At 34.0% G+C, this 18,064-nt stretch overlaps 2 protein-coding genes across 2 annotated transcripts; both read right to left on the bottom strand.

The window, feature by feature from the left end:
- Nucleotides 1-4,222: 4,222 nt before the first annotated feature.
- LOC130742980 (GDSL esterase/lipase At5g22810-like) lies at nucleotides 4,223-7,218 on the bottom strand. The gene is made up of 5 exons (XM_057595092.1): nucleotides 6,910-7,218; nucleotides 6,677-6,807; nucleotides 5,925-6,155; nucleotides 5,257-5,512; nucleotides 4,223-4,920 (listed from the first exon to the last, which is right to left on the bottom strand). Exons 1-5 carry the CDS (start codon nucleotides 7,148-7,150, stop codon nucleotides 4,727-4,729), a joined length of 1,053 nt encoding a protein of 350 aa, XP_057451075.1. The 5' UTR covers nucleotides 7,151-7,218; the 3' UTR covers nucleotides 4,223-4,726.
- A 4,690-nt stretch (nucleotides 7,219-11,908) lies between these two features.
- Nucleotides 11,909-16,236, bottom strand: LOC130742979 (putative phospholipid:diacylglycerol acyltransferase 2). The gene is made up of 6 exons (XM_057595091.1): nucleotides 15,914-16,236; nucleotides 15,178-15,400; nucleotides 14,477-14,760; nucleotides 13,508-13,832; nucleotides 12,832-13,094; nucleotides 11,909-12,395 (listed from the first exon to the last, which is right to left on the bottom strand). The coding sequence occupies exons 1-6, from the start codon at nucleotides 16,234-16,236 to the stop codon at nucleotides 11,909-11,911; spliced, it is 1,905 nt and encodes a 634-aa protein (XP_057451074.1).
- Nucleotides 16,237-18,064: the final 1,828 nt, after the last annotated feature.

Raw genomic sequence — 18,064 nt, 5'->3', positions numbered from 1 at the left:
GCCATATACGTTTAAGTAGACATTCGATCTACATATATTTTAGCGGCGGAAACTATTGCAAATATTAGCAACAATTAAAAATTACCGCAAAACTGTGTGTCAAAACGTGACCGATCATTTTCGTATGCTCACACATTATTTGGGTTATAAAATCTCCTCTGAAAATTCTTATTTTCTATTACTACTTATTTCTCTAATAACTGTAACAGTAATCATCTAAAATAATTGAAAATGGTAAACTTCTTCCCTACAACAAAACTTGAAATTAATAATACAAATTAAACATATTTTAATTATAAACTACATACTCACAAATTCAAATCAAAAGAGGGTATTTTGATGAATATTTTTCATATTTATAATAAATAAGTGTCTTTCTAATATGAAAATTTAGGTAAATTGAACACTTATCAAGTAGTGATGGTGGAGGTGGTGGTGAAGGGTGAAGGCAGCGCTGGTGGTACTGTGTAGGGTGGTAAAGGCGGTGGCAGTGGAGATGTTGGTGATGATGGAGGATAACAACGAAGTATAGCAGTGAAAGTAGTGGTGGTAATGTGGCGGCGACAATGGTGGTGATGGAGCTGGTAATGGTGGTGGAGGTGAGTGTCACCTAGTGGTTACAATGGTTGTGGAGGTGGAACCATAAGGTGGTGGTGGTGGAGGGCAAGGGGACAATAGTGACAATCACGGTGGTGGTGTGGGTGGTGAGGATGATGGTGGCGGTAGAGGACGACAATGATAGTAATGATAGTGACCAGGGTGAAGGTGGTGGAGGTAAAGGTCTAAAGACAATTAAATTAAGTACACCACAAAAGCCTCCATAGAAAATTAAGTTGTTTTTTTATAAAAAGATTTTTATTATTTTCTCTTAAATAAAAATAAGTTATTTATAGTTTTCCGATGGAGAAAAAAAATTATTAATTTTATAAAGAACTTTTCATAAACTGTTTTTGTCCGAGCTTCTCATTTAAGTAGAGAAGTAAAAAAAAAAAAAAACAGTTAGACAAACAATACCTGAAACTCTGTTCGGACCGGAAACTGAACATGTAACCTGTCTGAGTATAATATTAGATCGGCATTGCAACCCGGATCAAACTGGTCTGACTTGACCGAGTGAATGATCAAACTCGTGACTGTTATTGGATTAGCCAATTTTTTGTTGAATCGACGAGTCACTCCTTTAAAAAAATCATTTGATTTAACTATCTTTCCAGGCCATGTTTAGATTGATGGAACACAATGGAGCGGAAAATAATGGAGCGGGATGGAATGGATAAAACTGGTGTGACTTGACCGAGTTAATGATCAAACCGATAACTCAACCGTTTTTTGTTAAATCGGCAAGTCACCCCTTTAAAAAATTTTGGTCACTTGATGTTATTGTGTCATTTGAGGTTATGTTTGAATTGATGAATTATAATGGAGCGTAATAGAATGAAGCGAAATAAAGTAAAATAAAAATCTCATCACATTTTTTGTGTATTTTATGATGGAATGAAAAAAGTTACCATTTTATTGTTTGAATAATGTATAAAGTGAAATGAGTTATAACTTTTTATTCTTATATTACCCTTGCTTTAAAATAATAGGTTGTTACTAAACTACTAAAATAATTCACAAAATAATATATATATATATATATTCCGCGCGTAATTAGCTTATATTTTTTATCATATGTCTACAATAAAATATACAATATGCCATTTTTTATAGAACATATTGAATAATGAAAAAACACTATCGAAAAAAGTAAATGAAAAATAAAAGAATGCAACAATTGGAAAAAAGTTGAATCGCTTATTTACTCATATACCTACATAGATGTTTTGACAGGCTTAGGCATAAACCTCCTTAGGGATGGCAAAACGGGTCAGCCCGCCCCGTCCCGCCAATAGCCCGCCATAAACGGAACGGGTTGGGCCAGCCCGCCAAAAAAGGTGGGCTCAAAATTCTAGCCCACCCCGCCAACGGGCGGGCTGGCAGGCCAGCGGGCCAGCCCATGAGCCACTATGTTAAGGAAACAAAAAATAACTATTTTAGTAGAAAAACCTAAAATAATTGTTGTATTATATTTTTTTCTAAATAATATGAGAGGATACAAATAATAAAATTCTAACAAAGAATAAAAACAATCTTTTTGACAGTTGACATATATACAACTATATATATATATATATATATATATATATATATATATATATAAGAATGCAAATAATAAAAACATGCAAAAAAAATAATGTATATAGAGTATGGACACACCAACTTACAAAGCAGTATCATAGAATACAAAGATTAGAACCTGTGAAAGAACTTATTAAAAAACAATTCAAGGATACATATTGTCACACCAACAAAAAATACAAAGAACAAGAACTGGTCAAAGTTTCAATATCATCCATATTTAATATACTAAAGCCAACCATCATCATAAATTAAAGACAACAAATTATAGTCCTTGTTAGGAGACAAAGTAGAAGAGGATAAGAATCCTGAACCACCCACGTAGACTCTCAATCTATCCTCTTTTTTATTTTTTTTTATTTTTTTCTATTGATTGATTATTCAATTTATTTTATTTTTAATGTGTTTACTAAACTTGCACTTTGCTGGGCCGTGAGATAAGAGAATTTTTATGAAAGAGAAAAAAATCAGCCCAAATCAACCCTCACCAGCTCACACCAATAAAAAAAAAATAAAACCCGCGGGCCAACCCGCCCCAGCCCGCCTTCAACCCGTTAAATTGCGGGCTCGAACGGGGCGGGTTAACATTTTTTTTGGGCTACATTTTTCAGCCCAACCCGCCCCAAAACAGTGGCGGGGCGGGCTGGCCCAACGGGCTGAGCCCATATCGCCATCCCTAAACCTCCTATTACTAAGTCAGTAATGATATATACACACATCATTTTTTAGATACTCTATTTCCAACTCTTTTTATTTCTATCTCTCGTCTTATCATCTATCACATCACATACTTTCTCTCTCTTACTTTTTCTTTTCTTCCTATCTCTCTCTTCCTTCCACCTCTTTCCACCTCTCAAAGAGGTGTGTACATAACATTATTCTTACTAAGGTTTATGTGAGGCGCCAAAATAGAGATGAGTTGAGCAACCAAACAGCAGCACTAGTAGTGCGCACAAAACCCAGCCAAACAACATTAGGATTTATATTTTTATTAGTACTAGTATATTTTATCCCATCAGCATTAGATGTTATATTTTTTTAGGTTATTTGGTTTAGTATAAATAGAGGTGAGTCATGAGTGTACCATTATTAGGATTAGTTTTTGGGAGAATTAGGATTTGGTGGTCGATTATTGGAGAGCGGTTTGTAATTCTTCTTGAGAACACTTATCTAATGATACTATATTTCAGTTTCTATTCAAAATTCCTTTGTCTCTATTAAGGATTCTCTACTTGAGAATTTGTTCCTTATCTTTGAATATCAAATCTAACATGTTCTTTCCTGTAAATTTCACTCTTTAGGTGTTCAGCCTCGAATATGAGGGGGTGTGTTGTGAAATTCCAGAATAACTAGAGATATAACCAAATAATCCCTATAAAGGGTAGACTATGTTGGTGATTTTAGAATCATCAATGTATTTTAGTAGTAATGTGATCTACTATAGGCTGATGCAATTACGCGTTAGGCTCGGAATCGAGTCAGGTTAGTGCGGAGTGCACGCTCGGTGAGCCAACGCATAATTGACCGCGAATATGAACCGGGGTCCAAGGGGCCTGAACGTTTGTGACCCTAGTTTGAAATTGTTTGAAAAATCGTGACTGATTTTTGAACAGTTGTGATCATTTGTGCGACCTCTTATATAAGGTTACTTGCAGCCTAAGGAATGGAGACAGAAAAACAGAAACAGAATACAGACACAGAAATTTGAAAAACAGAACATCTTTACTTTCTTTATCTGTTCTCTTGTGCCAAGAAACAGATTGATTGTCAAGTATTATCCCAACAAAGATTTCGTGAACCCAGGCAATTATAGGGTCGAAATAATTTGTTCGGAAAGTGGACGCTCACGATTCTTGACTTTATCCAGGATTATCACAACCAGTTTTCTAACAGACTAACCCTCATCCTAAACTAGTTTTTAGAGTTGAGATAAGTCTAACCCAAATTCTAAGACTAGTTAAAAGTGTCTAATAAATAGAAGTTATAACATACTCCCTCCGATCCTATTTATAAGCAACAAAAAAAAAATCACATAGTTTAAGAAATGTAGTTAAACTAGATAAAATGCATTAAATTTGTCTTAAATTAAAATGAACTTCCAAAATTACCCTTTGTTATTAGTGTTGGAAAGTGAAAAAGAGAGAGAATAATTAATGAGACACATTTTACAAGTTAGAATTAATAAGGGCATCATTGGAAAAAATTAATTAATATAGCTCAAACTTTCATTTGGTTCTTATAAAAAGGACCAAGATTTTTCTTCTCTTTCATGCTTATAAATAGGACCGGAGGGAGTATGATACTTTATCTTGTGTGCCACGCACCATCGGATGCTTCTACAAGCTGTTTATCACCAAAAATACTTCTACATCAAGCTAAGACAAATAGCCTTTGTTCAATTATTCCGAACTTTAAGAACACATTGAAATTTGCAAATAAACATGCAAAGCTTCCATTAGTCTTGTACATAAGCCAAGCTCATACAACATGTCCACAACAGCAATCACAAGTCTAGCTAGGAAATCCAAATCCCACAACTGTTTGATTAGGATATTAGGGATTTGCCAGCAGCAATCAAATCATCCGCCAAAATCTTGTTTGCAGCCTCTGTGGGATGAATACTATCCCAGAATACATATTTAGACGCATTAGCACATGTTCCTATGGACTTATGATTGCACAGCAAAACAGTCTCTAACACGCCAGTTCCACAGCAACCCTTCCTTACTTCAAAAAATCCTGTGATAGTCCTCACACAGAAATAAATTAACAATTATGGTTCATAGAGTAAGATTAGCTTACTAGGCTGAGCATAATGAGGTTTAATGCATGTTTAGATATAGTGGATATCAACTCTCAGCAAAAATCACGGTGAACAGAACCAACTTTCTATTAGCTTTTGTGGTGGCTATTCCCCATGATTTTGACTTCACCGTGATTTTTTAATGTGTATCCAAACATGCACACTTATTTCATGTTTGGAAATCAGTTATGGGAGAAGCTTCTGTGAGTAGATTTTGGGTGTCTAAATTGATTCAGAGTAAAGAGAAGCTTATCAAAACATGCTATTAGTACCATAGTCAGAAGGCTTGGTCACCATGTCATAGAGAGTTTGGTAGGTATCAAGGATCACCAAATTGATGCCAGGAAGCATTTTTCTACAGTCCTGAGATATGGTGTTGAGCTTTTTATTGAAGTTAAGAGCAGCACTATTCATCCATGGCACACATTCGTTGCTATGAAGGCCAAAGATAGTGATGGCTGCAGGAAAACAACCTATTGGAGGTATTGTTATCAGAACGATCCTTCTTGCTCCCAGTGCATACAAATTCTGCATTAGGCATGGTTGAAAATGCACACCAAAATCAGCCAAGTCCTTTTTAGCAAAGGAAAACATCTTTGCTTTCTACTTTTGATAATTTTTAATCATTAGCTAGGTAGTTTTTTGGAAATTTTTCTAGAATTGATTCTAAAGTGAAAACCAATTATTGGGAGAAGCTTTTCTGTGAGTATCTTCTGAGTATTAGAATTGATTTTGAGGGAAAGAGAAGCTGATCCAAACATGCTATTATTATTTCTCTGAATTGGTTTCTAGCACTTGGAAATTACTTGAATAAACTTCTCCCCATAATTGATTTTGAATCTAGAATCAACTATGGAAGGATTTCCATGAGAATTGGAACAAGGTCTAATAAAAATGTCTGAGATTTGGAATAAAGATAGCAAGGTTGAGAGAGGCAAACCTGAATGAAATTCGAACAATATCCAATGAGAATGTCTGAGAATTGATCAACTGTGTAAAGCTTTTTAAGCAGAGGGTTTACAAAATAGTTCTGCATAAAATCGCATGTCCCAGCTCCAATGAGGTATAAAGCACCAGATATAATTGATGATGCATTTGGCCCGGCTATGCTCACCAATTCCTTCTGGTACTCCATGTAGTATTCCAGCTGCTTGTTCAATGAAATTGAACCCTACATCCAGAAAAAAAATCAGTGTAAAGAGTGTATCATGAGAGTCTATCCTAGATATGTTTGTTGGTGAACACTCATATAAGGGCCACCCCCAAATATTCATTCATGCAAATTCCACACTTCATATGTTCAGCATTGAGTGTGAGGAAATGTGTCGAGAAATCCCACATTAATTAGTCTTAATAAATGATAGATTAACCCTCACCCTTAAGCTAAATTTTGGGATAGAGTTAGGCGTTAATCTCGTTCACATTCATCCATTTGAATATATTTCATAACCTGCCATTGTATCGCTTTCAAGGTAAACAGACCAACCCCTCGAAATCCAAACTAAGGAAAGCACGAGCCTCTCTCTCTTAATCGGTTGAATTGGTAACGGCATTGGCTATTGACCATCCGTCCACAAACCATCCGTCCACAAATCATCTGTAACCTAAATTCTAATAGGATTTACCAATATGATCATATAAAAAATTTTGAGAGTTTTTTATTTATAGACATGTAAATGTAAATGTATTTACATCAAGTTTGCTTGTAAGACTAGAGTAGCCAGATCCAGCTGAGGCAAAGTTGGCACCATAGAGGAGGTTATTTCCTTTGATCTTTAAGTTAAGATAAGCTGGTGGGTAAGAGGTAAATCCAAAAGTCTCAGCTGCATTGAATGAAACAAAGATAAAATCCAATTATGTGGGTAATAATTAATAGGGAAGGATATGGCTAAATTGGGTTTTGAAGGGGAGAGAAAATAAAGCACCTGCGAAATCTATTGGAAGCTTTCCATTGCTGAACCTTCCTGTTGGAATGTGATTCTCAAAGTCTCTTCCATAAGGAGGGAAGTTTGCTTTCACAACAGTAAGTAGGTGGTTGTTGTTACCAACATCAAGACTGGAGTCCCCAAATAAGAACATTGCAGGGACCAGAGGCTGTCCATTGGCCACATTGAGCACCACAGTAAGAAAGAGAATAGAAATCAACAAAAAACTTGAGTACCCCATATTTTCAATTCCTCTTTAGCAAATGAGCTTCTACTAATTCATGCAAACACTCACACACACAGATAAAAGTGGACTCTGAAGATAGGTTACAGTATTGGGTTCTTATAGTTTGACATCAGTCCTGTGCTTTTAAGCTGATATGCCTACAGTGGAACTGGTTTGGCATGGCTGCAGTTCCAAGAATTATATTAATATTCAAACCTGTACATGTTGATAAAATTAAGTGAGTTTGAAGTCGCACTTAAGATAAAAGTGAAAGTGTTTGAAGAGTATATAAGAGATAAGAGGCATAGACATAATGCCTTAAGGTTTTGAGTAAAAATGTTGTGTCCAATGCCTTGATTGTCTTCTTTATTAGTCCATTATGGTGTGTGGAGAAGATTTAAAGACACTCTCTTCACTTCATAGAATAAATTAGATTTTTACTGCATAGTATTGAAAGACTCTGGTTAAGAAATTAGAAAGTTCTTATTAAAAATCACCTTTTAGACAACTTATAGTATACATTTTAATAGACACTTTCCATTTACTAATTCTTTAGTAATATTGGCTAACAAGATCCAGTTTTACATGATCTAATACAAGGTCATCTATTCTCATTTTTGTACACCCTTTGTACTGTAATTATGAAGAGGTGCTGGTAGTAGTACAGTCTTGTACTATTGACACATAAAGTATGTTAGACGATGCTCGGATATTCATTGACATTAGTATAAATGGATGTTAACATTCACTTCAAACGTCAGTATAATTTTTTTTATTTTTATGAATTGAGATGAAAGTTTGATAATTTCTTAATTAATATACAAAGATACAATATTGGCATTCAAACACACACTTACCTCTCTTAGTATCTTAGGTTTATATTTTCCAAGCACACTAAATGTAGACAATACGACCCAACATGACTTAACTAAATGCAGCGGCAGAGAAAACATGAGGAAAACGAGGAAGAAATTAGAGAGAAAATAACAGAAGTGGACTGTCACATAGCACTAGAATACATCAACGTGGTGGCAAGAGGTCATCCGTCATCACTTATAAGTTGTGTTGCGTGCCTTATTTATTCAAGTGGCAATAGCACTGCAAACTTGAGTTTGACTTAACTAGTTTCAGGTTTAACTCTTACTTCTTCATAGGTTGAAGGTTTGAATCTTGACCTTCATAGCGTGACATTGGCACCATGCACCACCATGGTTGTTAGTTTGGAAGTGTTTTTTCTCCGTTCTATCATTTTTATGGAAAATAAATAAATAACATTGGCAGCACCACTTTACCAAGTATTTTCCATTCATAGCACTAACCTTTTACGAAGACAATGGTGTCTTTGTTCTTTGAACTTATCCTTCGCTTAATTGCTTCTCGTACGCGGCGGCGTAGAAGGGAAAAAGAAAGTTCATTTTTTTGGGGCTTGAAAACATGCTGAATCAATTAAATATTAGTAGTATATTACTAATGATTTTATCCACCGCATACGATTGTTTTTTAGAAACAAATTTGGTGGACACATTATTTACACTAATATTCATAGAGGGGAAAAAATTCCAAAAAAATAAAAAATATTATGTGATATAATAGAGAATGAACATAATATTTTTTTTTATGGAAATGATATATAGAAAGTAAAGTGTGGTGTATTTGTGATTTGTGAATGAATAAAAACTCAAACTAATCTACATTACAGAATGTGTGTTGACTGTGTTGTCACCAAAAATATGTTGGCAATTTGTTTTGACTCGGATGATTAAGGTGTATGATATTTAGCCATACACGTTTAAGCGGACATTCAACCTGCGTACACTTTAATCGTGGTTTGTAACTGTTGCAAACATTAGCATGGGTTACATAAAGCTATGTGTCAAAATGTAGCGGATCATTTTCGTATGCTCACGTGTTATTTCGGTTATAATAATGGCCTCTTGAAGTTGTTATTTTCTATTACTTTTTTATTTTTCATAGTAATAACTTTTATCGTAATAATCTAAAATAATAAAAAACTGTGAATTGCCTCCGTCTTTGCTACATGCGCCACTGGTGTGGTTGTTCTAAAGTTTATCTATCATTTCAAGTATGTTTGGATATCAGTTGGTGTTTGTGGTGTTTATGCAGACTATGCTAATGGCTATTAACACTTGCAAAAAGAGACTAAACTCATTTTATAGAATAGTCTTGATGTGTTTCCCCATTGATTCTCTATTGATATTCAAATCCGTACTTCAACATACATAAATTGATAAGCATGCCATATTTGTCATGATGTAGCATTTGACCTTCCTTGCAAGCTAGGTCTGGAAACTGAACACGGATGAATCAATCTTGTCTCCTTGCTCCTGGGCTGAATTGTGGGGTGTAGTACAAGTGCTTCGAATGTCGCTGGAATTAAAACCATTGGTTATACAGGTTGAATTGGATTCTTTAATGGTTTACTAACTCATTATTGTCAATGTCACTCTAGCCATACTTGTGTTGATCTAGTTAATGAAATTTCTGCATTGGCATTATTTACGGATTGGAGTTAATTTAGAGAAGCATTAAGTGTGCTGACTACCGTGCTAATTAAGCTTAGACATTAACTGTTGAATATGAGTTTTGGTTGTAATCAGATTCCTAGGCCTTTACTTTCTTTAGTTAGGGTGGTTAGGGATGATACAGTGGGGATTGCACTCCCTAGACTGTTGTAGTTGCTGGACTCTAACATTTTTACCTACATGGTGCAATTTGAAAGCTTTATGACCATGGAGCAACTTTTTTTATTTATTTACAAGTTTATAGTGCATATTGCCAATCTCATTGGCGATAATATATCAATTTTTTTTATTTTTTTTTCTCCAAAATCTCCACTTCCATTGGCGATACTCATTTTTTATTTTTATTTTTTACTTTTCCTGACATAGGGACGGAATGTGAAGAAAGAAGATTTATGTCGTAAAGTAATTATTGACAATATTATTTGCTACGGAAGTTCATCCGTCACAAAATCCTAGTTAAAAGAATAATATTTAGCAACGGAATGTTGAGAGGAAAACCGTCGCAAAGTAATTAGTGACAGAGTACAGTTTGCGATGGAAGACTTCTTTCTCCACATTTCATCGCTATTCCATTTTCATTTATTCACTAGAATTTTGAAACAGATTGAATTTCTGTCGAAAAATGTCAAGATTTTTTTTAAATAGAGTATTGCCAATGGAAGTGGCGATTTTGGAGAAAAGCAAGTCTAGTTGATGAGTTTTTGGGCTGTTGTCCCTATTTTCATAAAAAAAAATTGTAAGGTGTTAATACTCAAGAGGGTATGAAGTCAAATAATTGTCTGCCATTGACCCTGAAATATATATGAATTAAGGAAAATACTCTCATCACAGTCATAGATATGATATGTGATGAAAAATAAGAAGAAAAAAACCATGTGATGTGATCGTAAACTTACTTTCCTTGAGGTTGGGTGCGGGATTCTCATTCACAGAAATGAAACACATTTCATATTCCTATTGTCGACAGGGGATATTCTAGATTAAAAAAAACGAAGGTAAATATGAGATGAAAAAGTGAGTAAGATGTGAAAATGAATGCTAAGAAGCTTGTGGGGTTTTATATTTTATTTTTGAAAAGTACGTTTGGTTGTACGTGACCTAGCCGTACGCAGTAACCAATTAGATTCTCTATTTCACTAAATATAAATAAATTAAAACAAGCAAATGCAAAACATAAATATGACAATATATATATATATATATATATATATATATATAATTGACTCTGTGCATATAAATTAAATCCTTAGTTTAATCCTTAAACCATTAGTAGTTGTGCTATGACAAAATGTTATTATTATGTGCAAAGAGGATAAAAAAACACGCATCTTTACATTTCAGCCAACAACAAAAAATAGTCTCTACATTATTAACAAAAAAAAAAACTTATATTCCTTAATCCTCATATTTCCCTTGTACTTCATTTCAATATATATTTTATGGCTTATCTACCAAAAATAATCCTCATATTTTCTCCATTTGCTAAGATGAAGGTGATTTCATGCGCAAGAGATAAAGACCAACAAAAAAAGATAAACATAATGAGATTTTTTTTTCCTATTTATGTTTATTGTAATTAAACATGTACATTTCACAATCTATGCACAATCCTATTCACTATTGTAATGAAATAGCAATAGAATATCATGTACACATCTTACAAATTCATGGAGTTGATTATTTTAATTGGTAGTAATATAAAGTGGTAAGAGAAATGCTATTAACACTCAACACTCAGAGACCTTTTTTCCAACATTGTCTCTTTTACTGGTTGAAATATTCATGGTTGATCCACTAAATTATATAAGTCTCACCCACAATTTGGTGAGATTCACATAAATTTCAACCAATAAAAGGGAGAATGTTGAAAAGTAGAATATCAAAATCAGTGTAAGCAACACATCTCAAAGTGCTGGAGGAGGTTGCACCATTGTATACTTAATTAGCCTTATATAATCAACATTAAGCATATTTGAAGTAGCACCACCATGAGTTGATGCTTCTACTTTCTAGTCAGTGGTTGCATGCTACTAATTCAGATCCTATCTTGCAGCTCCTTCTCTACCACCATCACTGTTTAGTGGGCAAAAATCTCAAAAACCTCAACAGCTTCCTCTTGATGGTAGTAGACGGTTGCAGAAGTCATCAAATTGCACTAAATACCTGTTTTCTCAGTGCTTATCTTCCATTTCTGCACTAACAATGCAAGTTTGTTCTCCTAATCTTACAATCACAGTTTGAGATTTATCCTTTTAGACATCTTCATGATATCTGAAAATATTCTATCACCGCCAATATCTGCACCAGTTGCTCCAGAAGCAACTCTTAAAACATCTTCAATCAAGGCAATATTCGCCATAACATTGACACGTGCTCCAGTACTCTCTAGACCTCTCCCTTGAAGAAGACTACCTGGTTGTTTGTGCTGATACTCTCTTACATATGTAGCCATGCCGGATGGATTGAACTGTGTTCTTCCGCGCCATCCTTTGGCACACATGAACCCTGAACTTAAAACATGCACATTCTCATCACCATCCACAGAATAAACATCATTGTGTAACCAACTACCCTCTTCTTCATCTACTGAAAGATCACTTTGGAAAGGAATACGCGTGCGCTTGTCAGAGGAGGACAACTTGTAATCATATGATCTTTCAATAGGAGTTTCAACACCATATATACAGTATATTTCCATTTGCGGAGCATCGGGTAGTCTGAATCAATAATTCACATTTAGTTTTTCAACGAATAAATCAAATGGTAATGATATAAAGTGGTGACAATGTATTAGAGCTTCCTAGGCTTGATGCTTAACTTCATTAGAAAAAGAATTGATGCTCAATTTGGGCAGTAAGAATATTACAAGTTGTGACGAAAGTGTGACCAATGCTGATTTTGTGTGAAATGTGTGAAAGTAAATCTAAACTAAGATATTCCACATGAGTATCTATTGATAGCATGTTTGGATGAACTTCTCTTTCCTAAGAATCAATTTTCAAATCTAGAAGTTACTCATATAAGCTTCCCATAATTGATAAAGACTTTAAAATCGAGAAATTTCCAAACATGCACTAAGTATAAAAAATTAAAGAAATATCACAGAATCTTATAGCAAAAAGCTAGTTGAAAGTATATCATGAGTCTACATACTTGGTTTCGAGTGGATTAGACCAGTATTTGTAATGGGTGTATGTAGGATCATCTAAGTTCTCTGCTATACCGTGAGAGAAGTGAGCCTCAGCCCGCTTCATTTTTGGAGCCGCATAATTAAGTAGATCAAAAATCGTACTTGATGTATAAGCCTTTGTTTTAGTAACTCTTTGGTTTCTTTCTCTGCTCATCTCATCACATTCAGTCCAAACATCCTCACATGTTGAGTTAAAAGTAGCAGAATTAGTTTCCCTTGAAATTTCCTGCTGACAAAGAAACATGAGTTATTATTTGAAAATGTATGTAATAAAACTGATCAAAACAGAAAAGTGAGTGTAGAAACTGAAATAATGACCATGAATGGAACAGTAGTGGTTTAAGTAATGATTCAACCAATGAGGGAATGCCTTACAAAACATGTACAGTAATGTAAAATTATAAATAACAAATTTGAAGTCATGGATGTTTAAGAGTACTTTGCATTGGGAAATTAAAAGCCATCCTCTTCTAACAGTAGAAGACTGTACTTAAAGCATCAAATTTATGACACATAACTTCTGATTCATCCATTTCAGCATCACTAAGCAGTTGAAAATAGAGGAAGCTCTTTCATATTTCCTTAAAGAAGTGAAGTGATTTCATATTAAGACCTAAATGAAGTGTGCAACTTTGGTACCTCGGAATCAAGTAAAGTGAGAAGTGAAGCGAGTAACTGTGAGACTGCCTTGCCAAAAGAGATTGCTCTTCTATACTCCAGAGGCTCTTTTACTTGAAGAACTTTCTGCGTATCACAGCAGTTATAAGTATTGTGACTTACAAAGTTCTTCATATATCCCTTATCACATTTACTCGTAGGACACCTATACAAGTGACCCCAGATGGTTTCACCACCTTTTGGCATCAATGAGATGATTGAATCCCATGTTCTACATACCCGCAAGACATGTTCAACCGTTTGAAGGCCAAGGTAATCAAAATTTAAAACACCAGAAGCCACGGCTCTGCATAAGTTTGTGAATCACTCCATCATCTACTAAGCTGATTATGAAATTGGTACAGATCACAAAAAATGTGTAAAGTGCAATAATCATTTAATGGTGGTGTCATTAGATTTTGATATATTGGCAGATAAAGTCCTAGCTTTTCATTGTTGGGGGGATACCCTTAATTTTCAGATTCAGACTGTGTAACCAGGTTCTCTTTTCCCTTTGACTTATAGAAACATAGTCTAGCCAGATTCAATAGATGGAATTAATATTGAAGTAGATAATATCAAGCCACAAGTTTACGCAAAAAACTTACAAATATAGAAGTTACAAAATTGCACATGCACAAGCACTGTTCAAACTATTTTGCTTTTTACCTGCTGTGATTATATTGGGTCCAACCTTCTCTCTTTAAAATGTGATCAATTGTACCTTATCCATTAAGGTGTATTTTCTTTCATTTGTTTACAATAAGAGTAGAAACTGGTTTTTTTTTTTCTTTTCCCTATTTCAGAGTTGTGTTTTCTAACTTAACATTAACTATATACCTTCAATATCGTTCTTAAATTCATATTAAAAATCCCCATTGACTCATTCAATCCACTAGTGATATATGATTTGTAAAATTTGAAAAAAAGGATTCTGCTGCAAGGACTAACCTCACAAAACCGACATCACCGCCTTCAGCTGAAAATATATTGCTAACTGCTCTTGGATTACCAAGAAATGCCGGGCTAATGTTCATGACTGCTTTAATGTGCTTGTCACACCATCCTGCACCACCACCTCCTCCCATTGGAGTAGGTGTCTCAACCCATTTTAGGAAATGGAGGAAATAAATAGCCCCCATAGATTGAGGCACCACTACCACTTTCTTATAGCCGTTTGTTACAAACATGAGCTCAATCTTACTCTTCAATCTACTAAGAGATTGGTCTCGAATCTGTTTTGTCCAATTAAAACTAAATTAGTTGAAACTTATTTCTGTAATCATTATCTTTGCACTTACTAACTTCTTTGGCTATAGAAGCTAGAAACGAATGACATAACCAGAAAACACAAAAGAAAGGGAGTGACAAGAATTCATGTCTAGAAACCAAGATGATGATGAAAAACTATTCTCTTATAATGCTTCCCCACCAAATTGAAAGCAAATATCACAGAGGAGTATAAAATCCTGTCATACAGTTTCCCATACCACATCAAGTAATTACAAACACACCATCCATTTTATCAAAAGTTAAGGTAACTATATGAACAAAATACTTGACTCTTATAGTTTAGGCTACAAGAACTGAGCAATGGCAGTGTGCATTTGAAATTGAAAAAAGAAATTTAAGATAATAATTAGTCATTATACCTCTGTATTCTGGAAAGACAATCTCCAGTCATAGGCAGCCATGTACAAATTCTTCCCTTCATAACCAATTCTTGCCAAATTTTCTACTAAAACTGCCCAAACAAGATAACCAGAAGAAAAGTCATCAGCAGCAACAAGTTCAGGCACTGCCCTCACTCGAATTCCCGGTGGGTCTAGCCCAGTCTCGTTATCTAGAGAGAGATGCTCTAACCAGCATAAAGGCCTGCATAATGCCACCAAAACAAAATAAGCTCATATCAATAACAGAGGCCTTTTATCAGTAACTAAACATACAAACTCAAACCCCAATTGAAAAATTCCAAACATGGTCATGAAAAAGTTTCAGAAACAATATACTCAATGAGTTTAACCACCCCACCAGCATGTATGGATCAGCTTATTTTTCCTCATAATCAATTTTATAACCCAGAAGTTTCTCCCTCATATTGATTTTAACTTCAGAATAACAGAGGCCTTTTATCAGTAAATAAGCATTCAAACTCACAATCCCAATTGAAAATTTTCAAACATAGTCATGAAAAGTTTTAAAAACAATATAATCAACTAGCTGTTTAACCACTCTACTAGCACATGTTCATATCAATTTAATTTTCCTCAGAATGCATTCTGAAACTCAACTCAGAAGCTACTCACAGAAGTTTCTTCCCAAAATTTATTTCAACTTTAGAATCAATTGTAAATGCTAATATGAGTTATGAACTGTGAAATCACACACCTTTTGAGTATGTGAGCAAAACTGCCACCCCACAATCGCTTTCTGAAAAGCCCTTCAGCACAGGGCCTCCCTTCCCAGAGTTCCAACCCACCAGTGACAATGCCAGGTACAAGAACAACAGGGTGAAGTGCAGCCACCCCTTCACGGCTCAACCTCACCCCAGGTGACTCAGGTGCTTCAAAACCAGGTAATGTAGCAGGTAAACACCGGTAGATGAAACTCAGAATCCACCAAGTGGTGCACACATACCCAACCATCCAAAAACATGAATCAATGCACCTCCATTCCTTGTTCTGCTTCTTCTTTTTCACTTCATTTTTCATAAACACCATGTTTGTGTTACAAGGCCACAATAGAGTGAAGTGAAGTACACAGTTGATATTAGTTAACACCGTTTGGGTTTTTCACTATGACACTTGTCTTAAAACCTACATGCATTTCTGTATCAGGTGTCGTCACTGATAATGTTACAGACGTTTCTATTCTGCTACTTCACGTGGATGATTCTCTTTAACTTTGACAATAGCAAGACCTGTGAAAATTGAAAAGGAACACACAACAAAACCTGGTTTTGTTCAGTGAGAAACTGCGCTGAAAGAGAAGTTTACGGTCCCTAGGGGAATGTCTGTGTACTGTGTACCTAATCATGAAATGAAAATAATGTGCACAAAGTCACACACACTACGAAAAATCACTGAAATGAATAGAAAATAAACTTAATGTTCACGAAATGAATACATATAATACATTGTTACATAATAAAATCACATATTAACACTTCCTCACATATTAACATCTAACTAGTGCTTAATGTGTATTGGGTCGCAGTAGTAAAATGTGTTCATGTGAATCTTTATTAAGAACTTGATTCCTAGAAATCGCACTTTTATGAAACATTTGACTTTCGCAAAAAAATAAATTTGTGCTTGAAATTTGCGTAGAATAATTGTGATTGACTGATTGCATATCAGAAGTTGCTGAGAAAATCAATTAAGATTCTTTGGCATTGAATAATATGACAAGAAAAGACACAACGTTTAGCAAAGGGTAACATGATAAGTTATATTTAAAAAACAAAAAATGCATCTTTTCCTCTCCAAAATTGTATGCTGTTATTTACAAATTTTTCATCTGAATATATATAGTTATGTTTTAAGGGAGATAATCATGTTTTACTAGGAAATATTCATATTTTAGTGGAATCAGTATTCTGAGTAAAAAAATTACATACACAATACTTGAATGGATTTTTGTTTTTAGGGTTATTTGATCGAATTCAATACCTTACTTATGTGAATTAAACATGTATATGAAAAAGAATTTGAGTATCGTTTAACATTTGATTTTTGCGCAATGTGAATGAAAAATAATTTATTAAAAAAAGTCATATCCTCTTAAAACAATCCCAAAGCCTTTGAAGATTAGTCTCAAATCTCATGTTAGTCCATTATATGGATATCTTAGGGGAAAAGAACTATTGAAATGAATAACACAATAACAAAATTTAATTGATAATTTATGGTTACAGATGATAAAATAGTACTCCTTATTATTATAAGAGATTTTTATTTTCCTCTTGTAACCAAAAAAAATTATAAGGGATTTTTGTCTATAGTCAAATAAAAAAATGAATCAATGCATAAAAGGAATAAATGGAAATTGATTTAAGTTGCCATATATTTCTAGTCTGATAGTATATTCTAATTATAAAGATTAATTACCATATATAATATATAATTAATTTGATAACTAAATCATAATAACCGAGATTTAATTTTTTTTCAGTTTCTCCAACATCCTCCTTAATATTATAAGGGATTTTGTTTTTAGTCAGATAAGGAAATAAATCAATATATAAGAGGAATAAATGGAAATTGATTTAAGTTGCCATACATTTCTAGTCTGATAATATATTCTAATTATAAAGAGCAATTACCATATATAATCGATCGGGTAAAATTTTCAAAAAAAGATCTGGTAATTACCATTATATAATATCTTTCAAATTAAATTACCATGCATATATGATATATTATTCCCTGTCAAAAAATTATATATGATATATTATTAATTTGACCATTAAATCATAATTACCGAGATATAATAAGAATGAAAAACAATCCAAATAAAATAGGGGAATAGTTGAAAAAA

The sequence above is a fragment of the Lotus japonicus genome, chromosome 3 (genome assembly GCF_012489685.1).
Source record: "Lotus japonicus ecotype B-129 chromosome 3, LjGifu_v1.2".
NCBI classification, from domain to species: domain Eukaryota; kingdom Viridiplantae; phylum Streptophyta; class Magnoliopsida; order Fabales; family Fabaceae; genus Lotus; species Lotus japonicus.
This window is presented reverse-complemented; position numbering and strand designations above follow the sequence as displayed.